At 43.7% G+C, this 23,660-nt stretch overlaps 1 protein-coding gene across 2 annotated transcripts in view; it reads left to right on the top strand.

Moving 5' to 3' along the window:
* LOC148017262 (zinc finger (CCCH-type) family protein / RNA recognition motif (RRM)-containing protein) overlaps positions 1-20,219 on the top strand; it is a 51,716-nt gene extending 31,497 nt beyond the window's left edge. For both annotated transcript variants that reach the window (XM_087662532.1, XM_087662533.1), the window contains exon 6: positions 19,297-20,219. In XM_087662532.1, coding sequence (XP_087518658.1) covers positions 19,297-19,812 — 516 coding nt within the window. In that variant the 3' untranslated portion in view covers positions 19,813-20,219. The remainder of the gene's footprint in view (positions 1-19,296) is intronic.
* The last annotated feature ends 3,441 nt before the right edge of the window (positions 20,220-23,660 follow it).

Here is a 23,660-nt window from a genome sequence, read left to right on the forward strand (position 1 = left end):
ACTGCAGGAGTCCCAAAGGTACGAGTGGTCGTGAAAGACAGAGAGTATACCAAAGTTCTTGGAGATTGAGGTAGGAGGTCACTCCTTTAGGGAGTAGGTTATTGTGACTGGGCAACCAGGGCAGTGCCTACGCTGCCACGACTTCGGGCATCAGGTAATAGATTGCATGCGTTTTCGAGCCAAGGCGGCTCTGTCGACAGGCTTGCAGGTGGATGTTGACGGCTTCACATGGGTCCAGAGATGACAGAGAGGGAGACAGTGGGGGAGGGGGGGGGGGGGGCGCAGCCAGCTCCTCAGACGCAGCCTCGATAGTAGGGAGTAGGAGGGCGAGCGACGCCCCCTCGGCAGAGCTCTCCGTAGCCTCCCCCCTACTTGCCCCGTCCGGCAAGACCGCAGTTCCCCACATCCACCACCCGCGCCACAGACTACCTCACCTGAGCCCCCTCCCCCCCGTCGAGCACCCCCCTGATCCGCACCCGGTTCAAGTGATCCCCCCCTCCCCAAGACCCCCCCTTCCACAGGAGGTGATGACCCACACACACCTACATCCTCCTCGCACCAGCAGTTTTTCCCCTCCCACACAGCCACCAGCTCATCTGCCCTTGTTGCCCGTTACACTTTCCCAAGATAGGCACAGTTATTGCCACAGGAGTTCTTCCACAGTGGCCCATGGTCCTACCTGAGAGTTGCGGAGCGCGGAGAGTTTCCCCTACCTCTAGAGGTGGGGATCTTCGTGGTTCGTAAGTCAAGGAGGGGCAAGGTTCATCTACTAGCACCAATGGATGGACCAAGCTACGCTTTTTTCCTTCAGTTCTCTCACTCACGGGATTGGACGACAATATAGATAGAGGAGTTGAAGAGTTAGGTGGTGGACCACATCTCCCAGTGGATGGGAGAAGGACTAGCACTGTTTGCACAACAGTGGGTTGGTTGCATGATGGACATTAACTAGTGGGCTGGTGTTGAGGTCCCATACTTGAGCATTATCTTTCGAGCTCCTCCACAGTGGAGAGCTATGAGGGATGTGATGGAGTGGCCCTTGGCACAGGCGGCCCGTTTCTACTAGTGTACAGAGTCACGATTCTCAGTATGGCTGATAGATGCATTGATAGTACCACTTGGAGCATCTATCACCCCAATGGTCCGGTTGAGGGCCACCATGGGGGACTGGAGTTCATCGTCCAGACCTGCGGCAAAGTGTACTTGCATGCTCCATAGTTTTTCCTCCTCATCAGCAGCCTCCACACCGAATGGATCCCTGTTCGGTCAGCCGCATGTTTCCCCATGAGCCTATACCTTGCATCAGAAAGTTGATTGTTCAATAGGAGCTGTAGCCTGCCCTTGCCAAATGGATCGACATCTTACTTCTACAGGAGCACAAGCTCACTCCCACCCAAGCCCAGCAGGTAGGGAAGGTACTCCGGAGCAGCTCGCACACTTACTGGGAGCACGCCATAGGTGCCCACGGCAGGAGTGGAGGCGTATGCACCTCTATTGGCCTGAGTCTCACTGTTCGTGTATGAGACCATGGAACAATAGTGGCAAGGAGGGTTCTATGGATCAGATTGGATATTGGGGACTCGTGCTTTGAGTCCTCAATGTTTATGCCCCTATAGAGGTTAGGGCACGCAGTAGGTTTTGGGTGGAGATCATGGATGGACTCCCAGAGGTGGACTCTTGGATCATTGGAGGAGACTTCAACAACTTGGAGGCTTTGAAGGACTAGCAGGACAGAGGCAAAAACTACCAGGGCATGGCTGGGGAGGAGTAGGAGGCATGGGAGGTCTTTCTACTAGCAGTAAGAGCACGCGATGCTTGGAGAGACCTTGCATTCCACAGGAGGGAGAGGTCGGTGGACTTCTCTTGGGGATATAGGCGGCTAGGTGGAGTCTTGCTGGAGCAATTGGATAGGTTTTATGTGGGAGAGTGGGGAGGCTCTTGTGGAGGCTAGATTGGGCAGTTGGCGGGCACCATGTTGTTTGATTATTGCTCGGTTTTCCTGACACTTGATCCCTCAGCATCTGCCCTAGACACACGATCTTGTTGGATCCTTGACTCGATCCGTAGGAGGGAGGAGGTGATGAGATAGATAGAGCAGATTTGGACAAGGGAGTGGGGCAGAAGGGACTAGATCACAAAGGAGGTGGTAGAGGTCCTAGCCGAGTCGAGTAATATCTTCCAAGAGGCAGCCATACAGGCTAGGTAGTAGAGTTGGGAGGAGGAGAGAGCACTTCGGGGGGACCTTGCAGCCACATAGAGATTATTATATGAGGCACTAGGGGATCCCACCCTCCACTCACAGGAGGTGCGCGCGTGAGCAGCCATTGCTGGTCTAGAGGACAGGTGCTCGGAGTTCTCTTTTCACACCTCAGTAGCTTTTTGGGTGCGGAAGGGGGACACGATGTGCAAGGAGTTTTTCCAAGTGCACCAGCCTCACACCTCAGGAGAGTAGATATTCAGCCTTCGAGATCATTATGGGAGAACTCGTTTTAGTCCAGATGAGGTGGTGGAGATTGCCACCGACTACTACAGTCGCCTTTTCCATCAGGAGACAACCTCAGCTAGAGGACATCGATGTAGACAGTAAGTCTAGGATCCCATTCCGTCCCTTGTCACAGAGATGGGATGCTTCCTCCTAGCCCCCTTCACAGAGAAGGAACTAGAGGAGACTTTCCATACACGGGATGGGTAGAAATGCCTGGGAGAGGATGGCCTCTCCAAGGCCTTTTTTACTATCTACTGGAAAGTGGTGAAGGACCCGCTACTGATGGCCAAGAGATTTTCACTTCAGGATAGATGCCAGGGAGTCTTTTGGCAGGCCTTATTAGTCTTCTCCCCAAAGGGGGAGACCGGTTAGAGTTTTCCTAGTGGAGACTGATCACCAGTGGGCAAAGATTGGCCGTACTACTTTTGGATTTCAAGAAAGCTTATGTCAGGGTGGATTGGGATTTCCTAGAGGCACCATGGTGAGGTTGGGTTTCCCCCAAGCTTGGATTCGCGGGGTCTCCGCACTTTACACTTCAACCACCAACAGCGTTCTCATAGGTGGTAGGTGAGGGGAGGAGTTTCAGTTGGAGAGATCGGTCCGGTAGGGCTGCCCCCTGGCCCCATACCTGTTTCTACTCTTTGCAAAGGCGATGTCTCACTTCCTTAGGTCATGTGCGAGCGAATTACGCGGCCTCCGGCTTCCAGTGAGAGAGGAGACAGAGTTGTTAGACTTAAGAGTATGCAGATGATACAAGTTATCTTGACTACAGGAGAGAAAATCTCATCAAAGTCAATGCCATGCTCCTGTTTGTACCCCTTTGCAACCAATCTTGCTTTGTACTTTGGTGAGGAATGAGAAGTGACCATCTTGTAAACCCATTTGCATGGAAGTGTTTTTTGCCCTTGAGGCAACTGCACTAAGTTCCAAGTGCCATTTTTCTCAAGAGATTTGATTTCTGACAACATGGCTTTATACCATTTCTTGTTGTCCTGTCTGTCCACTGCTTCCTTGAAGCAAGACAGTTCACGAGAGTCTGTCAACATGACATAATGAGCCACATTGTTTGCACCGGGAACAAATCTGTCAAGTCGTCTAGTAGCTCTAGATGATCTCCTAACCCAATGATCATTGGTTGCTTGCTGTTCCTACAAATTTCCATTTTGAGCATACTGTCCTGGCATTTCAGCCTACAAATCAGCATTAACAGCTTGCTGCCCTAGCTGTTCCTGCACATGTGGTGGTTCATTATCATGGGCAATAGCTGGCTGATCATTTCCAACATTATTTTCTGCATTTATAGGTTCATTTACAGCAAGTATTTGCTGCTGTACAACGGGCACATTTTGCTGTCCAAAAGGTATTTCTTCCTGGAGTACGACCCTACGGACCGTCTCAGTCTTTTTCGGGCTGTTTGTGCATGCGATCTTTCCGAAAGATAACATCATTGCTGCGTACTATTTTTCTTCTCTCAAGATCCCATAATTTAAACCCCATTTCACCCTCGTCACCATATCCTAGGAAAATGCATTTACATGGCTTTGGCTCAAGTTTGCTGCATTTTTCTTTACGAATGTGCACAAAAGCCTCGCAACAAAACACTCCATTTTGGGGTGGATTATGAGGGGCAGTGAGCTTCCTCTTTATCCCTTTGCTGTCACAATATGCTTGAAAGGCCTTGGACACATATTCCCCACCACCGTCAGAGTGAAGACACTTTAAGTATCTTATCAGTCTGATTTCTAGCCAATGCCAAGAATTTTTTAAACTTGTCAAGCACTTCATCCTTGCTACGAATAGGATAAACCTTTACCTTCCTTGTAGCATCATCAACAAAGGTGACAAAATATTTCTTTCCTCCTAAAGGTAGTCCTGGCATCTGACATACATCTGAATGTACTAACTCTAAGGAGAAGACTTCAAAGAAAGAGACTTTTTGTCAGACGTCTGTGCATGTTTATTATAAATACAATTATCACAATGCTCAAAATCAACATAACGAAGACAAGGCAAGTAACCCAAATAAGAAAGGACTTTCATTTTTGTTTGACTCATGTGTCCCAATCGGCCATGCCACAAAGAAACACTTGGCTGCTCGGTTACGGCAACAACATGGTCACGCACACTAGATACATGAAGTGGATACAAAGTATCACTCTTGCACCCTCTGGGAATAACCCTAGATCCCTTACAGATCTTCCATTTTCCATCACCAAAGGTGGTATGAAAACCATCATCAACTAGGTGCCCTGTGCTAATCAAGCTCTTATTGAGCTTAGTGAGGTACATGCCGTACACGCTAAAGTGTGAAGACAGAGCCATAGCTGAAACTGTAATTGCATACTGCCAATACTTGCAATCTCACATGCATAGTTGTCCCCAAGATGGACAACACCATGTCGACCCCTTGTATAGGCATAGAACCACTCATGATGAGGGGTGACATGAAAGGAAACACCTGAATCGAGAATCCAAGTATGCATGTCATCATCTGTTTCTGCAAGTAAAGCATGTGCACCAAAGTGTGAAGAGACAAAGAGTACGTCACTCCCACTATCACTGTCATGAGTGACTACATTCACCTCTTCAATTTTGACACTGCTCTTCTTAGGCTGGCTGTCTTTCTTCTCTTCCTTACTATCATCTGTCTTCTTGCCCTTTCCTTTCTCTTTCTTCGATTTGTAGCAGTTACATTTAAAGTGACTCTTCTTGCCACAATGGTGGCATTCAACATCTTTGCCACGTGATTTACTACATCCCTTGCTATCATATTTGCCTTTTTGTTGTGATTTGCCCCTAGTATGCAAAGCACTAGAAGACTTACTGGATGCATTGTTCTACCGATTCATTTCCTCCATCAGCATACAAAAGGATCACATTAGAATTTCTCATAGCAGTCGTGAATGCATCCCAACTCTTTGGTAGAGTGCAAAGCAAGAAAGTAGCCTTAAATTCCTCATCAATCATGAACTTCAAGGCAACCATCTGGCTAAAAATGGAGTTAAACTCACTCAAGTGAGTAGACATTGCTGTGCCCTCTTTCATACGCAAATCCATAAGCTTTTTCAGCCAATACACTTGGCTTGCAGCACTCTTCTGTGCATATAGTTTTTCTAGTCGAGTCCATATAGCATATGCAGAATCCAAACCTTCAATGTTAAACAGCAAGGCATTAGAAATCGATAGCCCAATGGTTGAGCGCGCAAGCTCATTTAATTTATCCCAATCTTCTTGTTCCATGTCCGCAGGCTTTGCCCCTTGTGTTTTGATTGGCTTTGCATGCTTCTTTTGCAACAAGATATTGTAGCATTGCTTTTGCCAAACTACATAGTTATGTGCTCCTTGAAGCTTCTTTATGTGCATTAGATTATTGCTGTCATTGCTGCCAGCCATGATTCTCAGCCCAAATGTGGCCAAAAACAGCAAATGCAGGCCCAAAACTGTCACCCACGTGACCAAAGTACAAACAAGTACCAACCAGCAATAAATAACGACTTAGAAGCACTGATTTCAGATCTGTAATTAAATTTTCAGAAGCACCAAACCATGTGCTACAACATTCCACAACTGATTACAGCTGTTCCAAGGGCATATGCATCACATTACATGAGAAATCCCAAATTTTAGCTGCAATTTCTGTTGTACATGTACCCACGGGCATAAAATTTGACACACACGGTCAAAAGCCCCAATTTTTTTGTTCTCAAAGCATCAACTGCACATCCGCATTTTCTCTGTCATGCATAGAACAGGCCAATTTTGCCAAAATAGAGCAATTTCTGCAAAACCCCCAAATTTTACCAAGTGTTGGATGTCCAAATTGTGTGGAATTCAACCTGCATGTACATAAAACGACCAAATGCTGCACAGATTTCGCCCAAACTACAAAGCCCCAAATTGCACGGGGTCCAATGTGCATCAATGTCGAGAAATTGAATAAATTTCAGCCCAATTTATGTATGTATATGAAAAGCCCCAAATGTCAGAGGCAAAATGTCACAAAATTCTAGCTATTTCCTAGAGAAATTGTCTTGTCTTGTATCACAATCCCCAAATTCAAGAAAAGCTTCAAATTTTCGGACCAAGATTGCATAGATTTCAGTGAAATTGACTCATCTAGTAAAATCTCACTTGAATTTGAGAATCTCCAAAAGATTTATGAGGCCTGCGTATTCAATGTTTGCAATTTCTGGTCCAGAGAATACTGCAATGCGTGTCAGGCTTAAATTTGGGAAAACCCCCAAATTTCAAGACACAGATTTGCCTTTTGTGCTTGTAGGTGTAAACACTCGGTAACAGGAAGGGGGGGCAAAAGGAGTAAGGGAATCATTTGAACTCTAGCCTCTTCTTCGAAGAATCTTTTGATCAAAACCTTGATACCCACTAACCAACTGAGGAGGATTAGGAATAGAACTGCTAGGAGACGGAAGAGGGACTAATGAAAGAGGATGAAGCGATGGATATGCAAAATCATAAAATGAAGAATGGATTAAAGATGGATTTGCTGAAAATTGAGGAGATTCGGTTAAGAAAGGCGTTAAAAGATAAGCAGGAAAAGTCGATAGAATGTCAGGGGATGGGGAAGGACAAGGATCATGAGGTAGAAAAACTCGATCTTCTATAAAAGAACAATGGGTGCTGTGCAGCGCGCCTCTGGTCCCGTGGCGTGGTTGTCGTGCAGTGCGCTTCCAGTCCCGTCAGTTGCTACTTGTCATGTTTCTGCACAGGTCAACTGCCTTGTAGGCGCTGTCTGTTGGCTCGCCTGCGATTACTCTTCAACAGTTGTTGTTGCCGTCCGTCAGGCGCCGTCCATCAGCTTGCCTGCGACTATTCTTCAACCGCTGCTGTCCCCTATCCAACCCGCCTGAACCGTTGGCAATCTACGCCTGCCTGACGCCACACGTTGCCTAGTCACCACGCTGGTCACCCTTGGCGCATGTGGTTTTGTACCTCAGCTTGACACGCAGGTCGTCAAGAACTCCAGTTGTCTGTTGGTCTTGTTAGATCTCGGCAAGCGCACAGAACTTGATGGCTCTGATACCAGTTTGAAGTGACAGGTCAGGCATGAAGATCGAGACAATAGGTATTACTTAGGCGCGGAGAGACAGAGAGAGTGAGAGAGAGCAGAGCAGAGCAGAGATTGCACGTTTGTAGGTACAATAACGAGTGTTTACCTTTAGGTTTTTAGATAGATATATATGTGTAAGTACAAGTGCTAAGGGTGTGTTCACACCCGAGCACATTCAAAGGCACGAGGGCTTTTATTCCCAACACTAGCAATTGATGAGCAAACTTTTTCCGATGCCCTTCTCTATGGGGTGACTACTTGGACTCCCTTGGTAAGGTAATCGTTGCCTCTTTAGTCTTGGTAGGCCATTGGGCAGCCAATGTGCACCCTTTGTCTGAGGCCCTAGCTTCTTTAATGTGGGATGCCTTGGGGTAAAAATGGGCTTGAGAGGGGGTGTTGAGTATATATTGCAAGTTAGTGAGATGTTTCATCATGGAATCACACTCACTCATTCGATATAACTCCAATTGCCTATAGAGATATGCATTTTGGGCTTGATTTTTAGCTTGAAACATGGATTCTAATGCTTTCCAAGCTTCTCTAGCAATGAGAGAAGATCTAATGTGAGGAATTATACGCCGTTTTACTGTTAAAGAAATTACTACATGGGCTTTAGTGTCTTCTACTTCCCTCCAATTAAAATTAGCTAAATGTCGAGCAGGGGGTGCTTGGGAAGAGCTGGGCAAGGCTTAGTAGTGCCTTTGATGATTCTCTAGAGGTCCTTAGCAACTTATGCATTTTTGACCATGAAGCTTTAGAGGGAATTATTTGGGTCCCTTAAGCTTATTTTATTTACTGATCAAATTGAATGTGTTTGAATTTTTTGCTATTTAATTGGAATAGAGGAAAATTAGCTTACTTGACTTTGCCTGATGATAGAACTCTCCCTTTCCACGAACAAGAATATTCCCCAATAGAAATATGCCTAGAAAATTAGGGCTTCAAGATGCCTTTTGTTGATTAGCCCATTAATGTAAATGCCCTCTTGAAAGACTGAATCAGAGTTTGATCAAAGAAGATGGAACTCCAAAAAAAGAGATGCTCTCTTTAATAGAACTGGAGATAGATGTTGAAAATAGAATTGTGGTAAAGGTTCCCCTCTTAGACCGAGTCAGAGTTGGGAATGAATATAACACACAGCGAGTATGCATACAAGATAGATTCAGAGATGGAGATGAAGATCGACTCTGATGTCTATTTTGGACTGGATCGGAGATAGCTATTGAAAGATGAAACTATGGTGTAAAATGTGTGCTTAACTATAATTGGAGATTCCTATGTAGAGACTTCAATTTGCACCTTATGAGTATGTACTTTGACCTTGACTGCCGAAGAGGTGTAGATGGCAGCAAATGTCTTTGCATTTCTTCTCTTTTTTTGCTGGGTAGAAGTCAACACGTGAAAGTTGAAACAAAACAAGTTGCTGATATACTGATTAGCAGGGTTTAGGGAAGTGGAATAAAGAGAAATGAAAGGTAGCAAATAGCTGATTATGAGACAGCAAGTAGATGATGAATACTGAGTGAGCTGTGAGGAGAATAAGCAGTGGACAGCAGGAGATGACAACAGATCAGTGGGCAGGCAACATAAAATTTCACAGGATCTGATGGCCAACAAGCACAAAGGGTGATCCACATCAGCAAATTGCAGGTATAGAATTAATAGTCAACCATGAACACACTTGTTATTGACTGTAGGTTTAGTGAATAGGCTGCAAGGAAAGTCAATAGTTGGGAGAGGGCAGCGAATAGGTACATAGAGGTACCCAAGACACTTGTTGACTCTAGGTATAGTCAATGACAATAAATAGGTGGCGAGGGCAGCAAATAGGTGCATAGAGTTGGCTAATAATTGAGCAGGAACAGAGAACAATAGATTGAGGCAGATCTCTTGTCAACTAATGTGAAGGCTAAGAAGTCTCTAATACCAAATGAAGACGTGTTTGGGCATAGCAAATGTGAACACACACACACACACACACACACAGACACACACACACACACACAGGTCCACTAAAGACCAAATTGGTCTATGAAACATATCCACATACAAAATATCCTCATGGTATTAGGAAAGTGAAAAGGAAAACATTCTATCTAATGTGCAATGTGTGTGTGCCTCATCATCTAGGTGAGCCATCGGCGTGTACAAGTCATAGTAACATGGGGTGAGGGATGGGGAATGGGGACAGGGATGAGGATGGGGTTGCCGATGGAAGACGGCCAAAAGTAGGGAATAGGGATGGGAGGTGTGATGTGTGAGGGGACGACATAGACAAATAGCATTTTGAAATGTATGCATGTGATATGGTGGGTGGATGTGTGGGTGAATGTATACTACCAAAGAATATATGCATGTGCCAGCAATGCGTACATGTATTTTCCATAGTTGAAAATTGCACGTGTAATGTGGGCCGATTTGATATGACTTCATACAAGAGTATGCTGATTTTGTATGTGCATATGTGTGACAAAAGGGGAAGAAATAAAATAACTTACATATTAAACTCCTTGGAAGAAAGAAGTCTAAAACCCACAAAAAAAACAACCCCAAAAAGAACCCAAAAAAAACGAAAAGCATCCCTTGTTGGGGGACGTGATAAGGGGACGAGATAGGAGATGGCCCAGATGGGGGAGATGGCTATTGGGGACGGGACAGAGGACATCCCCTCTCCCATTTTGGCATCCATCCCCTTCAGCAAATCCGTTTGAGATGGCTTTTCAATGTTCCGAGGGCCTGGGACGACTATCCTGTCAGAAGTGGAGCAGTGGTGGAAGCATAAACATGTGCTGAAATAAACTGCTGAAACACAAGACAAAAAGAGAAAAGAAAAGAACACGATACAGATGAGAACTCAGATGTATGCACGGGAAATGGAATCCATATATCTGAACACAAGACAGTCACATACAACAGTGAGTCACTGGCTGCGTGGGCACTGGCACTGGCACTGGCACTGGCTCCTCTCTACACAGAGTTTGCAGATGGTGAAGATGATGATGATACTGACTGAGGAGGAGCCACTGAGTATATATAGGCTGAAAAAGTGGGGAGCAATAAATGCTGGTCGGACAGCATTAATGTTGGCCGACTGGTGCATAAAATGCCCCAATGGCATAAAATGCCACACCAGAAAAATACCTAAAATACCTAATAAAAATGCCCAGCCCAGATTAAGCTCAGACTCACACATGAGCTGACAAATACTCTGCTAACACCCTCTCTGAGATCATGGGTGATGTGATACAATACAATAGTACAATGAAAAGGGATCAGAAACTATAGAACCACCAAGTAGAACCATGGATACCCAAGCAGTGGGTGATCAAGCCACCACCAAGGTGCCTGGGAGAGAACCTGATGTCGATGTCGATCGTACCAAACACCTGAAAATAGAGAAGATCATAGCATGTCTCTGTGTCCATCACCAATGTTTCGCAGTAGCATACAAGACCATCCTGTCAAAAATGCCCCTGAACATAGGTGACCATGGATTCCCCGCCTTTGGCCAGACCGCCAAAGTGTCCCCTCATGTGAGCGCCAGACGAAAGCCTCCCGCTCTCTGTCAGATAACCAGCTCATCATGAACCTGGATGTCAATCCCAGCTTCAGGATTTGATTCCGCCAGACTGAAGTCGATGCAACAGGGACGTTCCTCTTTGGAACCTGTGCACCTGTATAAAAGTATAGATGAGGCGCGGTTGCCCCATCTAAACACCTGCTCACACTCCCTCTCTGGCACAAGAGAGTCGGGAGGGATGACCTCATCACCACCACTAGAAAGCAGCCGAGGAAGGGGCCACCAAGCCCTTCCCGCGATCCGAAGAAGAGGATCCCTTCCGTGCCATGGACTTCACCTTGGTCGCAGGATTTGAGTCGGGGTCTGATGAAGGAGAGGACTCATCGGTAGAGTCAACAGTCTGCTTCGTCTTCTGCTCCTTCTTCCTGGAAGCCGCTAACTTCTTGTAGTCCTTCCGCAAATGTCCCTTCTTGCCATAGTGGTAACATTGGGCCTTCGACTTCTTCTTCTCGTTACCCCTCTTTGAAGCTACATAAGCCTCGCCTCCATAATGTGCCTGAAGCTGCCCCTGTAATCTCAAGGATGTCTCATGCTCAAGAAGCATCGAGGTCATATGTGTAAAACTGATAGGAGTCGATGATATCTGCGCCCGCAAAGCATTGGCCACTCCATCAAACTCCGGGGGGAGCTTGTAGAGGACCGTCCCGACGAGATGCGCCTCGGGAAGAGCAGATTGCATGTGCCGAAGCTGGTCCTGTACCTGTGTAACACGAAGAAGAAAAGACTGAATAGTATCTTTCGGCTCAAACTTCATCTGCTGGAGCTGGCCATAAAGTGTGACGGCCCGCATGGTGGAAGGTGTCTCGTACATCGGCTGCAACTTCTGCCATACTTCAGGAGATGTCCTACAGGAGGTAACCGCCGGTAAGACTGCTTTAGAAATACACCGAAGCAACGCTGAGTAAGCAAGGGCATCGTCCGAGTCCCATGTGAGCACCGCTTCCTGATGGTTGTCCTCATCAAAGTCTTCAGGAAGAGGAAAAGGACGGAGAGGTCGAGCAATAGCTCCACAGACGGTGTACCATAACCGCTTCTGCACAAACCAAGCTTTCATGACAGCACTCCATGTGAGATAATCAGGTCCATGTAACTTATCATCAGTGGAAGTGCACGGAGGAGCCATATGGAGAGGATAAGAAGAGAAGTAGAGAAGAGATGGAATTGAGAGAGGAACCACAGCCAAAACACAAGCACAGACTGCAGAAAATGAGAGTTCACATGCAATAGAACCCAAAATCTGATCAATAGAAGACAAAATCTGCTGCAGAAAGTCAAAAAATCAGTCAAAAACTGTCAAAAACAGCAAAAACGGCCTGAAGTAACAGTCAGCCAGCCATGAGAGACACTGAATCAGCAAAACGCAGGCTGTAAACTGGAGAAAAACAGGTAGAAAACTGTCGCCAGTAGCTGCAGATGAAAAAGCAGGCGATGGCAAAACTGCAAAAAACGCAGGCTGAAAACAGCCCCAAAACAGGTCGCCTGGCTGCGACAGCAGTCGTCTGATCGGCAGGGGTACAAAACAGTCCTGAAATCAGCAAGAAAACACAACAGAAACGCAAATCCTGAAAACTGATACCATGTTAGAAGTGGAGCAGCGGTGGAAGCATAAACATGTGCTGAAATAAACTGCTGAAACACAAGACAAAAAGAGAAAAGAAAAGAACACGATACAGATGAGAACTCAGATGCATGCATGGGAAATGGAATCCATATATCTGAACACGAGACAGTCGCATACAATAGTGAGTCACTGGCTGTGTGGGCACTGACATTGGCACTGACTCCTCTCTACACAGAGTCTGCAGATGGTGAAGATGATGATGATGATACTGACTGAGGAGGAGCCACTGAGTATATATTGGCTGAAAAAGCGGGGAGCAATAAATGCTGGTCGGACAGCATTAATGTTGGCTGACTGGTGCATAAAATGCCCCAATGGCATAAAATGCCACACTAGAAAAATACCTAAAATACCTAATAAAAATGCCCAGCCCAGATCAAGCTCAGACTCACACATGAGTTGACAAATACTCTGCTAACATATCCCTGTTACTGTGATAAGTATGTTAATTTGGAGACATGAGACTCAATTTGTTACTTAGAATAATGCATGCAAATCTAAGTCTATTGAGTGAGGATGAGGGAATGAAAGATGTGATTGAGGGGTGGGGCTCTCTTGGAATTGACTCTTGAGTATCTCTTGGGTACAAGAGCTAGTGCGGCGGGTTAAGTACATCTCATGTTGCTATTGAATGTGGATGGTCTCTCTGGTGTGAGTAGGGCTGTCTTTGGCTAAAGACACCAAGTCGTTATGCAATTTTGATCTCTTGTGCCCTCACTAGGGAGATCTTGTGAAGAAATACCCTAACACAAACACAAATAACACTGTACGACAAAGCACAGACTGATAGAAGAACATAGTTAGGGTTAGGGTAACCGAGAGACAATGAACACAGAGAATGAATAAAATGATATGATATGACTATTGAATATACAATGCTCATGCGACAAACATTCTATGAAGTGGATGAATACTGTACCTCGAACTTTTGTATCTCAAGGATCAGGGCAGGGATAATGAGTTGGAGAGTGTGTTGTATTCTGAACGGATCTCGAATCGCAACAAGGCAGCCTCCGGATGTTGAACACTAGCAAATGCAACTAAAGAAGGTTAAATCTAATGTAGATGGCAGTGCAAGAGAGACAAATACTAAAAATGCAGGTGAGGAGAGAGAGACAGAGACTAAAAACGTTAGTTGCAGGAGAGAGAAAGACTGAAAACGTAGGAAAAACCAGTAGCAACAGTCAACATACTGAAATCAGCTTCGAACAGTGTGTGGTAGGCTTGAAACAGGTGGTAGATTGTTGTAGACAGCAATGGCCAACTTGGACCGCGATATCCTCTATGCTCGGGGTGTGGGTAAAAAGCTAAAACACTTGAAATCTGCAAAAACGAGAATAAGGCTGAATGGAGGGCAGCATATCTATTTATAGAAAGTTTGGGCCCTCCCAAGTGGGTTTCTGCTTATGGCTTACATACACTCTCTAGGAACACATTTCCTTTTAAATAAACAAGGTTTCTTCCCGGGTTGTTTAAGTGAAGCTAATGCATTTTTAGCTCAACAGTTCCCTCTCGGCCGTATGCTCCCTATGTGTGTATTTCCTTGAACTAGTTTTGCCTAGCTTTGTTAGGGCTTTTTGTCGTACTCTATCCCATATGAAGTGGGACTACAAAATATAAACATAGTTGTATGACAAACACACAGATTGATAAAGAAACATAACTAGGGTTAGGGCTAACATAGACACCATGAACATAGAAGATGAAAGAAGTTTGAATAATGAATAAGTACGATGCTCAATGTAACAAAACACTCTATGCTAGGTGAAATATTGATCCCCAAACTCTTGTGTCTCTAGAACCTAGGCAAAAAGCATGAGCAGAATAGTGTGTCGTACCCTAATGGATCCATAAACGCAAGAGGCAGCCTCCTAAGATGTTTCATCGGGAGTATGCTAACATGAATACTCCTCAAGAGAATGATATTTTGGAGCGGAAGAATAGGAGTGTGATCGAAATGGCTCAAATTATAATGAAGTATTGATAGACACCTTAGTGTACTTGGGATGAAGTAGCCACCATTGTAGTTCATATTCTAAATCAGTCACTTTCATTTGCCGTTATAGATAAGACTCCTTCTGAGACATATTTTGGGCTAAAGCTAGATGTTTTCTATTTCAGGATATTTGGATGTGATGCCTATGTTCACATTCCAAAGAAACATAGGGATTAGTTCGAGTTGGCTTCCAAGAAACAGGTGTTTGTTGGCTACAACTCTTAGTCACAGGGGTATAGTATATATGATCCCATCTCCCGGGATGTTTATACAAGTTGAGATATGCGGCTCGTAGAGTTTCTTTCTTCCAAAGGGGGGTGAAGAGTATCCCATTCTTGGAGATCAAGGTGATAATTAGGCCCTTGAGTGTGATCTCGTGGAGCCTATGCCTATTGAGGCTCCATCTACAAATGAGGAGATTGCTTCTTTGGTGGCTTTTCCATCGCTGGATGTTCTCGAGACTTCGGTAGAAGCAAAGTGGCGAGGGAGTCTTGACCTTCTCCTTGTTGGGCCCGTGATACACGTTCTGATGTTGGGATTGAGGGGCTTCGCGAGAACTAGCAATTGTAGGGTTGTGTGTGGCCGTCTTAGAGGAGCCAGGCACATTCCATTGAGCTTGTTTGTACTAACCATGGTTTGTTGACCCTTGCTATGCAAGATAGGAAGCTGATATTGACAAAGGAAGTATTACAGTCTAATCATTGGTGGAAGGCCATGGAACATGAATTGGAGTCTATTGAATGGAGTGACCATCTCATCTTAATAGGTGACCATGCCCAGATAGTCAAGCAGGCTAAGGGAGCACTCAATATGAGAAGTTTGAGATGACAAATGGATTTGGGACTTGCTCATTTTTTTCTAGGTCATGAGATATGGCAGATCGAGAGGGGGATTTTCCTCTCCAGCAACATTATATGGAAGAGCTCTTAACTACTTTTGAGATGCAAGTGTGTTGGCCCATTTCTACTCCTATGGATCCGAATTGGAAGGCTATGGTTCATACAAATTCACTGTTGGCAGATGCTTCCTGCTATGGATAGTTGATTGGATCGTTGATATGACTTTTGAATACTTAGACTGATTTGTGCTTTCAAATCTGTTTCCTTGCAAGATTTATGAGTGAACCTAAGAAGATTCTTTGGCAGGGGGCATTGAGGATATTGCGGTTCTTAAGGGGGACTCCTGACCTTGTGCTATGAGGCTGGATGGACTGAGATTGGGCTAGAGATGTTGACCATAGGAGGCCCATGATAGGTGATTGCTTAATTTTGGGTACATGTGCTATCTCGTGGAGTAGCAAGTAACAGCCCACAATTGCCCTATCATCTGCGGAGGCTGAGTATTGGGTGGCTTGTACTACCATTTGTGAAACCGTTTGGCTTTGGAGTTTGGTGGAGGAGCTTGGCTGTTCACAACTAGAAGCTACTAGTACACTTCTGTGCAACAATGAGAGTTGTATAGCCTTGGCATGGAACTCTGTTTTCCATGCTAGGACGAAGCACATAGATATATAGTATCACTACATTCATGAGAAGCTCCTAGATGGGACCATAAATGTGGAGTATTATTAAGACAGGATAATGTGGCAAATTTGTTTATGAAAGCACTTCCTTAGGCCGTTCTTTGTCAACATTCTAGAACCTTGAGCCTCATGTTGCGTACAAGATCCTCGAGAGGGGGTGTTAGAGATTTGGTCATCCCCAGGGTGGGCACAGGCTGTGTCAGGATAGTTTAGGGCAGATTTACCCAGTTTGGAGCAGGTTGGACAGTTTTGGTGTAGTCGCTAGCATCTGTTATGCAGTTTGGGCAGGTGGACAGGTGCTAGGTGGCAGACAGACAGTAATTGCTGCATTTTCATGATTTAATGATTATTTTATTCAATGTACTGCAGTTGGCAAGTTTCTAGCCTGGCTGACCTGCTGTATTTTATTATTTTATTCTAGGCTGTTTATAGCCAGCCTGCCCAAGGGTCACATACATTCAGATTTCATTTTTCTGCAGGTGAGAGAGAGCTTTCACTGTGATACTCTGACAGCCCGTTGTACACATTCTTCTGCAGTCTTCAGCATTCATACTCTGCAGTCCTCAGCATTCTATTCTCTTTCTCTCTCTCTCTCTCTCTCTCTCTCTCTCTCTCTCCATGTTCACGACTTTCTTTTAGTCGGGTCATACGCTTTTGCATTTGCTGCACTTTGACACACACTACACCGCACACCCCTGCCCCCCCCTCAACTGGCCGAAAACCCCCTCTCCACATCACGATGTCATGGCACAATCCTCCCCCTTTACCCTGCCCCCACACCAATGATGATTCAAGGCTATCATTAAGAAGGGAGATCCATGGTAACTGTGAACTGCGTTTCGCTCGCGTTGAAACCCAAAACGCTTGAAACGTTTCACCAAAACGTGAAATGCCCAGAGTGGAAACAAGATTTTGAAAGGGAAAACATTTGTTTTTTCTTGCCTTTTTGAGAATGTTTAGACACTCTACATATAGGATAGAAATCATTTGTTGACACGAAAGGATTCACATGGTATACATGTGTAAGTTGCAACTCGTTGTTTATAAACAAAACTCTCTCTTATATATCGTTTAACCATTTCACTCGTCATTTTCCTTGGGTCTTGCCCAAATGTGAAACATTTCGGGTGAAATGCAATGTTTTAGGGGTGTAATGTTTCGTAGTTACCTTGGCCATAGATCCATGGCCTATGTGTGACAATATGCTAGGGTTTGGATAGAGAAAATGCTCAAAGAGCGTGTAAACATGACTAAAACACAATGAACTTAGAATAGAATGCTAAATAAAGAAGAAGAAACTAACGAATGAATGAAGAGAATGTGATACAAATCTGAGCTCAAGGAGCAGACATTGTCCAACAATCAGCGTTTCTCATGGGAGTAGACTCAGGGATAGTGTAAGAGTGTTGTTTTTTGAGAACGGATCTGGAGTGCAGAGGGCCACCATATTAATGTCGATGCAGTGGGTTGGAGCCCAGAGTGAGGAAATGCAGCAGTTGAAGGCCAGGCCAGTCAATGTGGTAGATGATGATGTGGTGCAGCTGGCAGTCAAAATGCAGCCACTTGGAGATGAACTGGAAGAAGGCGATTGCTGTAGTAGATGATGTGAATGTGGGACAACAGCTTTGAACCAAGACATAGCCTCTAAGGTGGGTTGATGGCTGAGGACAGCAGCTTGATGATGAAAAATGATGCTGATGATGAAAACATAGCAGCTGGCAGCCATCTAGAGGCTAAATGCAGAAACTAAGAGTGTTTTGAATGATAGTGATAGAAGGTAGGCCCTTCAAATAGTGTGACAGCAACCCAGGTAGCCAGGGCAGCAGCTTGGTGGCATGGGTGGCAACTCTTGGGAGTATGGGAGGAAGCACCAAGCAGCAAGGTGGCAGCCTGTAGCAGTGGGGAGACTGGTGATGAGGTCAATGATGATGGGAGTAATGATGGTTTCAAGGGATTGAATGCTGATGCAGTGGACTGGAGCATAGGGTGGTGAAAGCACAACAGTCAAGGGTCAGTAGGTGCAATAGATGCTGATGTGAAGCAGTGGGCTGCACATCGATGCAGTGGACTGAAGCCTAGGGTGATGAAATCTCAACAGTTGAGGATCAGTCAATGCAGTAGATGTTGTCGTCATGGGCAAAAGACAGTCACTTGGAGATAAACTGGAAACTGCTGCAGTATATATATGATGTTGATGCTGGACAGCAGCCTGGAACCAAAATTGTAGTGTTAGGGTGGCCTGATGGCAGATGACAGCAGTTTGATAATGAAGAATGATGCTTGATGATGAAAATGCAGCAGCTGGCAGTCTTCCAGGAGCAAAATGCTGTCTGGAATGTAGTGACAATAGGTAAGGCCTCCAGATAAGGTGGCAGCAGCTTGGCAGCACCTGTTGAAGTATGGGTGGCAGAACCAAGGAGCAGGATACCAGCTCGAAGTAGTGGCAACGTCAGCTGGTAGTGAGGTAAATGGTGATGGGAGTAATGATGGTAGTAGGGCATTGAATGTGGGGAAGAGGGATCAAGAGTGGTGTGCATTGTGAGTTCCTTTTACAGAAAATTGCTGGAGCCAAGGCTTCAGCCTTTTTTTGGAACTATTGTGGTTGCTTGTGAGTTCTGGAAACAGGTGTCTTGTGGTTGTTGGTGGATATCTTGAGAGTTACATCGGTTTAGTCTTGACATTTGTGAGAGCTAAACTTATATGCTTGTATAGTAATGATGCAAGTGGTTCTAGATGTTGTATGTTGGTATTATGATAGTTTTAAGATGGGGAATCTAAAAAAGAGTTTTTGAATGAGGAAGTCCTTTTTGAAAAAAATTGTCTGCCACCACTGCCACCATTGCACTGCTATAAGGAAACACTAGAGTCAAGCTAGCATTGGAAAACATGTTTCAACTATTAGAATCCAGTTTGAATCCTTTTAATATGAAAATTTACAGAACACCAATGCTTTTTCTGTTACTTGTTTTTGTTACTGATAAAATGAGGATGTTAATTGTCTTTTGATTGGCAAACTCATCCCAGGTCAAAATTCTTAAAGAACACTTTCTGAATTTCGGAGAGTTATCAAGTTTAGAAGTGGAGGATAAGGATCAAAAGTCAGAGGGCAGCCTTGCAAGGAACAGTTCAATTCGATTAACATTCAACTCCAGGCGTGCTGCAGAAAATGCCTTTATCCAAGGTAGGTGGTTTCAAGGGACATCTTTCCAGGTAGCATGGGTCAATCCTGCAACACCTCCAGCTACTAACAAGCAAGGGGACCTCAGTAGAGATGAGTCAACGTCCAATTCAAGGGGTTCACACAGTTCAGCCTTTGATAGAGAAGGTTCAGAGGCAGGGAGACATATGCTGAGAGACAGATCTGGGGCTGATGACATATCAGCCACGGAGGTACAAGGTAAAGTTGTAAATTTAAATGAAGTCATCAATCCTGAAGATTCTCAGCTCCCAGTGGTTGCAACATCTAATTTACCGGTTGGCACTGAGTTAGATGATGCTGGTGAAACCCCTACTGTTGTTTCTATAGGATCTCCTATCTAGTGAGTCCATTCATGTAAAGTGGTGGATAATCCTGTTTCAAGAAATGCAAGTTGTCTCATTGATTATCAGTGAGCAAATAAGAAACAGCTGTATGTTTTTCACAGTTGATGAAAGTGTTAAACAAGGCGCACTGCTACTTTAAGTAGGGTTTTCCTATAAGCTAGAACTAAGCTGGGATTGTTTTAGTTTGCTTTGACAACAGGAAATTTTCAAGAGGAGTGCTTCTGAAACTAACTGGGGTGGGTTGGAGGACATCCACTCATAGATATTGGCTCTGACAGGTAGGCTCAAATGCAGAGACCTGGAAGAACAGTGTAATTAGTTTGGTTGCTACAGAGGAATTTGAAGATGTACTGTATCCTCAGTTATCTCATATATGAAAAGCCCTCCTGTTTTAAGAATGTGAGAAGCCCTTTGTGTTTTAATGGTGTGTGGTCCCTCTGGACAATCCAGGTGTCTTTATTTTTCTTTCTTAACATGCAAGTTTAAGCACCATTGACTGACCATAGTAACACATAAACTATGTAGATCATTTGACGGTGCTTGTCTGCCTTCAGTTTGTTGGGGGCTTTAGAGCTGTCGGTAAGACCAGGATGCTTGCCCAAAATCTTAGTGATGGCTTCAAAACATGTTGGCTTGTCCAAAACATGTTCACAATCCCAATTTTGTGATCTTGATTGCTGTCTATATCCACAGATGGAATATGGAACCCTGTTGTAGTAGAATATGCGAGCTTATTATGCTCTTCGGTGTAAGCGTATCTGGATGGTTTTTGCTCTTAGTGGTTGATGAACTGCGATGCTGAAGAATCATGTAATGGTTTGGAAGGCTACTACTAATTTTTGTCAGCCAGAGATCTCTGATCTTTGAGTAGGTTTGTAAAGATGCGATGGGTAGTATCTTATCCTTTTGGGAACAAAATTGCTAACCTAGCAAAAATCAACAAGAGGGCATCTGTAGCTTTTAAGATCAAATTTGTACCCCTTAACAATGAAGCATGTGTCTCCACTGACTTGTTTTGGGTCCAACATTATACCTCTAAACAATGAAGCAAGGGTCTGGACAGACTCCAGTGAAACCTACTGGCAACCTGAATGAAGACATTGTCTGAAAGCAAATGACATGTTATCTTCTCTTAATTTGTTTCCAAGTGACAAGTGAACAACGTTAAAACTCAATGGGATTGTCAACTGATTTGTCTGGCATCTCAAAGGGTTACAACTCAAAACAGATATGAACTCTGTCAAACGCTAGATCAGGAGACACGTAGGATTAGATAAAGAGAACTCCTAAGAGATTAAAATCTTGTAGGGAATTGTGCACCTGAACAAGACTTGGTGTCACGAATGATTATAAATGTGTAGCCCTTCAAAAAGTTCTACTCCATCAATGCCACTAGCATCATTCAGACTTATAGTTATTGAAAATTGGGCCAGATAATGTAGGTCATATCAAGTAATGTAGATACGGGAGGCATGGCCAATGAGATCATAGGGTTACATTCAAGGTGTCTTAGTTTGATAGTCCTCAAAACAGTATTGAGTGTTTATTGGTTGATTAAATCCTCACACTAAAATATGTACTTGCTTGATTTGTAACCCCTAGTTTCTTATAGCTTGTAATGTTCCTTGCTTGGTACATATTTATGTTCATAAACAAGCACATTCTAGATAGTGCTCCGAATGTAAAAGTATACACAATCCTAGCTACTAGATGACTTGGTCTTTTGTTTGAAATATTACACCAATCTTTTGTAGCATTGGCTTCTAGTTTCAAACAGGAAATGCCCTAGTCTGAATACCTTTGTGTTTTGCTTATCATGGTTAGGGGTATTTAAGCCTGTTCCCCATGGATATTGGTCTCATCCTAAACTATATAGATGCCTTTCATCATCTTCTAAAGACATCTATAAACTAGAACACCAAAAAAACTTAATCTGGCTTCATGTAAGATAGTTAAAGCATGTTCAAGCAACTTTGGGGCTTTTGAGTCCTGTAGTCCCCAAAACCTTATTACGTAAGTGTAATAGTTTAATCAGGCCACATCCTTTGAGTGCTCTTAACCCAAATTATAGACTTCTTTCACAGTTCTTGTCCCTCTTCTCTAAATGAAATCGAAGTACAATTTGTTTGTAAGTTGCTATCATCAATCACTTGATTTTCTTCTCTTATGGCAATACTACTAGTATATTTATACACTGCGGTAAAAGAAATATGTGCCCTTGCTAACTTAATAAACTTATGACGAAGATGTATTGTCATGGTAACAAGAGCAGCTCTCATTATTATGCCAGACACTGAGTCCTCCACTTTGCAATCCAAACTGCATCTTTCAAAGAATTTACAGTATCAACTCAAATTTCATATTTGGACTCCAAATGTGCAATGAAATGATCATTCGCAAAGGTGGAAGGAACTTAAAATGTTATAGAGGTTCCACCTATCCCGAAGTCGGAGAAACCTTGTCCATGAATATTAACGTTTCACCACTTTGCTTGCATTGAATTTAAGATCTTATCCCATGGTTTGCGTTACTAGATTATCATATTTTTAACACCCTTAGTGGTCACATTGTTTGTTTGTGAGAATTTTCTTGTTCAAAACTTATCTAGACTCCCACTCCAACCTTGATGTTGGTATTGGTCTTGATATAGAGACTTTATCATCTAAGGCTTGCCTTGGCTCCTCTTTGGGGCATTTATAAAAAACTTACATCTTGTACGGTCCCACTTTCTAAATTATACACGCAAAACTAATGCATCAAGCGAGCTTCGATCAACCTACATCCTACAGAATACCAAAAATGTTTGGGCCTTTTAAACATGTTGAAGGATCTATATAAAAATCATTTGGAAGGGGCACAAAGAACTTGTGAAGAACGAAAGAAGATGAGAGCAACGCCTTTTGCATATCTAATGCTCTATTATGTGCATTTGGATGATGTATAAATGGCTTCATTCATTTTGAAACATTACACTCATATGTAAATAATATCAATAAACAAAAAACAAATAACACTTCAAATCAATGAACAAAGGAAGTATTTTTATTTTTGTTAGATATTGTAAATCTATTATTCTCTACTTTAAAGGACATTGACTTATTTGCTATGTGAATATTCTCAACTTAGAGGTGGATCAAACTAATAGGGATTTAATGATATAGTAATGTAGGATAATGACACCCCTTAATAAAATTGCAAGGATATGGTAAATTCACATAATCCACTAGAAAATAATTTATCTTATCAACACCATGCAATCCAACAAAAATCATGATGGGCATCTTTCCTACGCTCAACCTAGACCAAACAAAAGAATTTGGTGCATTTTACCCTTCAAATCATTAAGGTAAGCTTGAATAGCAATTCTTAGTCTTCTTAGACCCTTTAAAAGGACATTTAAGAAGATTCAGTCTTGCCTTTTAGTTGAAATCTCCTTTGTAAAGAGCTCCATACCATCCAAAATGGTATGGTCATTTGTATAAATTTGTACTCCAATTGCTTTGTGAACTTTAAAAATCATATCTTATTATTGATTACCCCACATGTTATGATTGCAACCTTGCATTTTTGGTTTCTACAAAGATTTTCAATTTGAAATCCCCATCCATCTTTTGGATTACTTCTATCTTATTAAACCACTATATTTATGATGTTACAACTTGGATGGCTTAGAAGAATTAGTTTTCTTTACTTGAGACTCCTTCCCCACTTATTTTGCACTTAAAAGTGTGGAACTTCCATGGGCCTAAGGGAAGCACATACCTACAAAGTCCCAATTAGGGTGCAGAGTCGTCACACCCTCCCCTCCCCCCTTTTCCATTTCCCTTGTCCTTCATCTCGCTTCC

Source organism: Lygodium microphyllum, chromosome 22 (assembly GCF_053477565.2).
Source record: "Lygodium microphyllum isolate KBCC chromosome 22, Lygodium_microphyllum_v1.1.10, whole genome shotgun sequence".
In the NCBI taxonomy this organism is placed as follows: domain Eukaryota; kingdom Viridiplantae; phylum Streptophyta; class Polypodiopsida; order Schizaeales; family Lygodiaceae; genus Lygodium; species Lygodium microphyllum.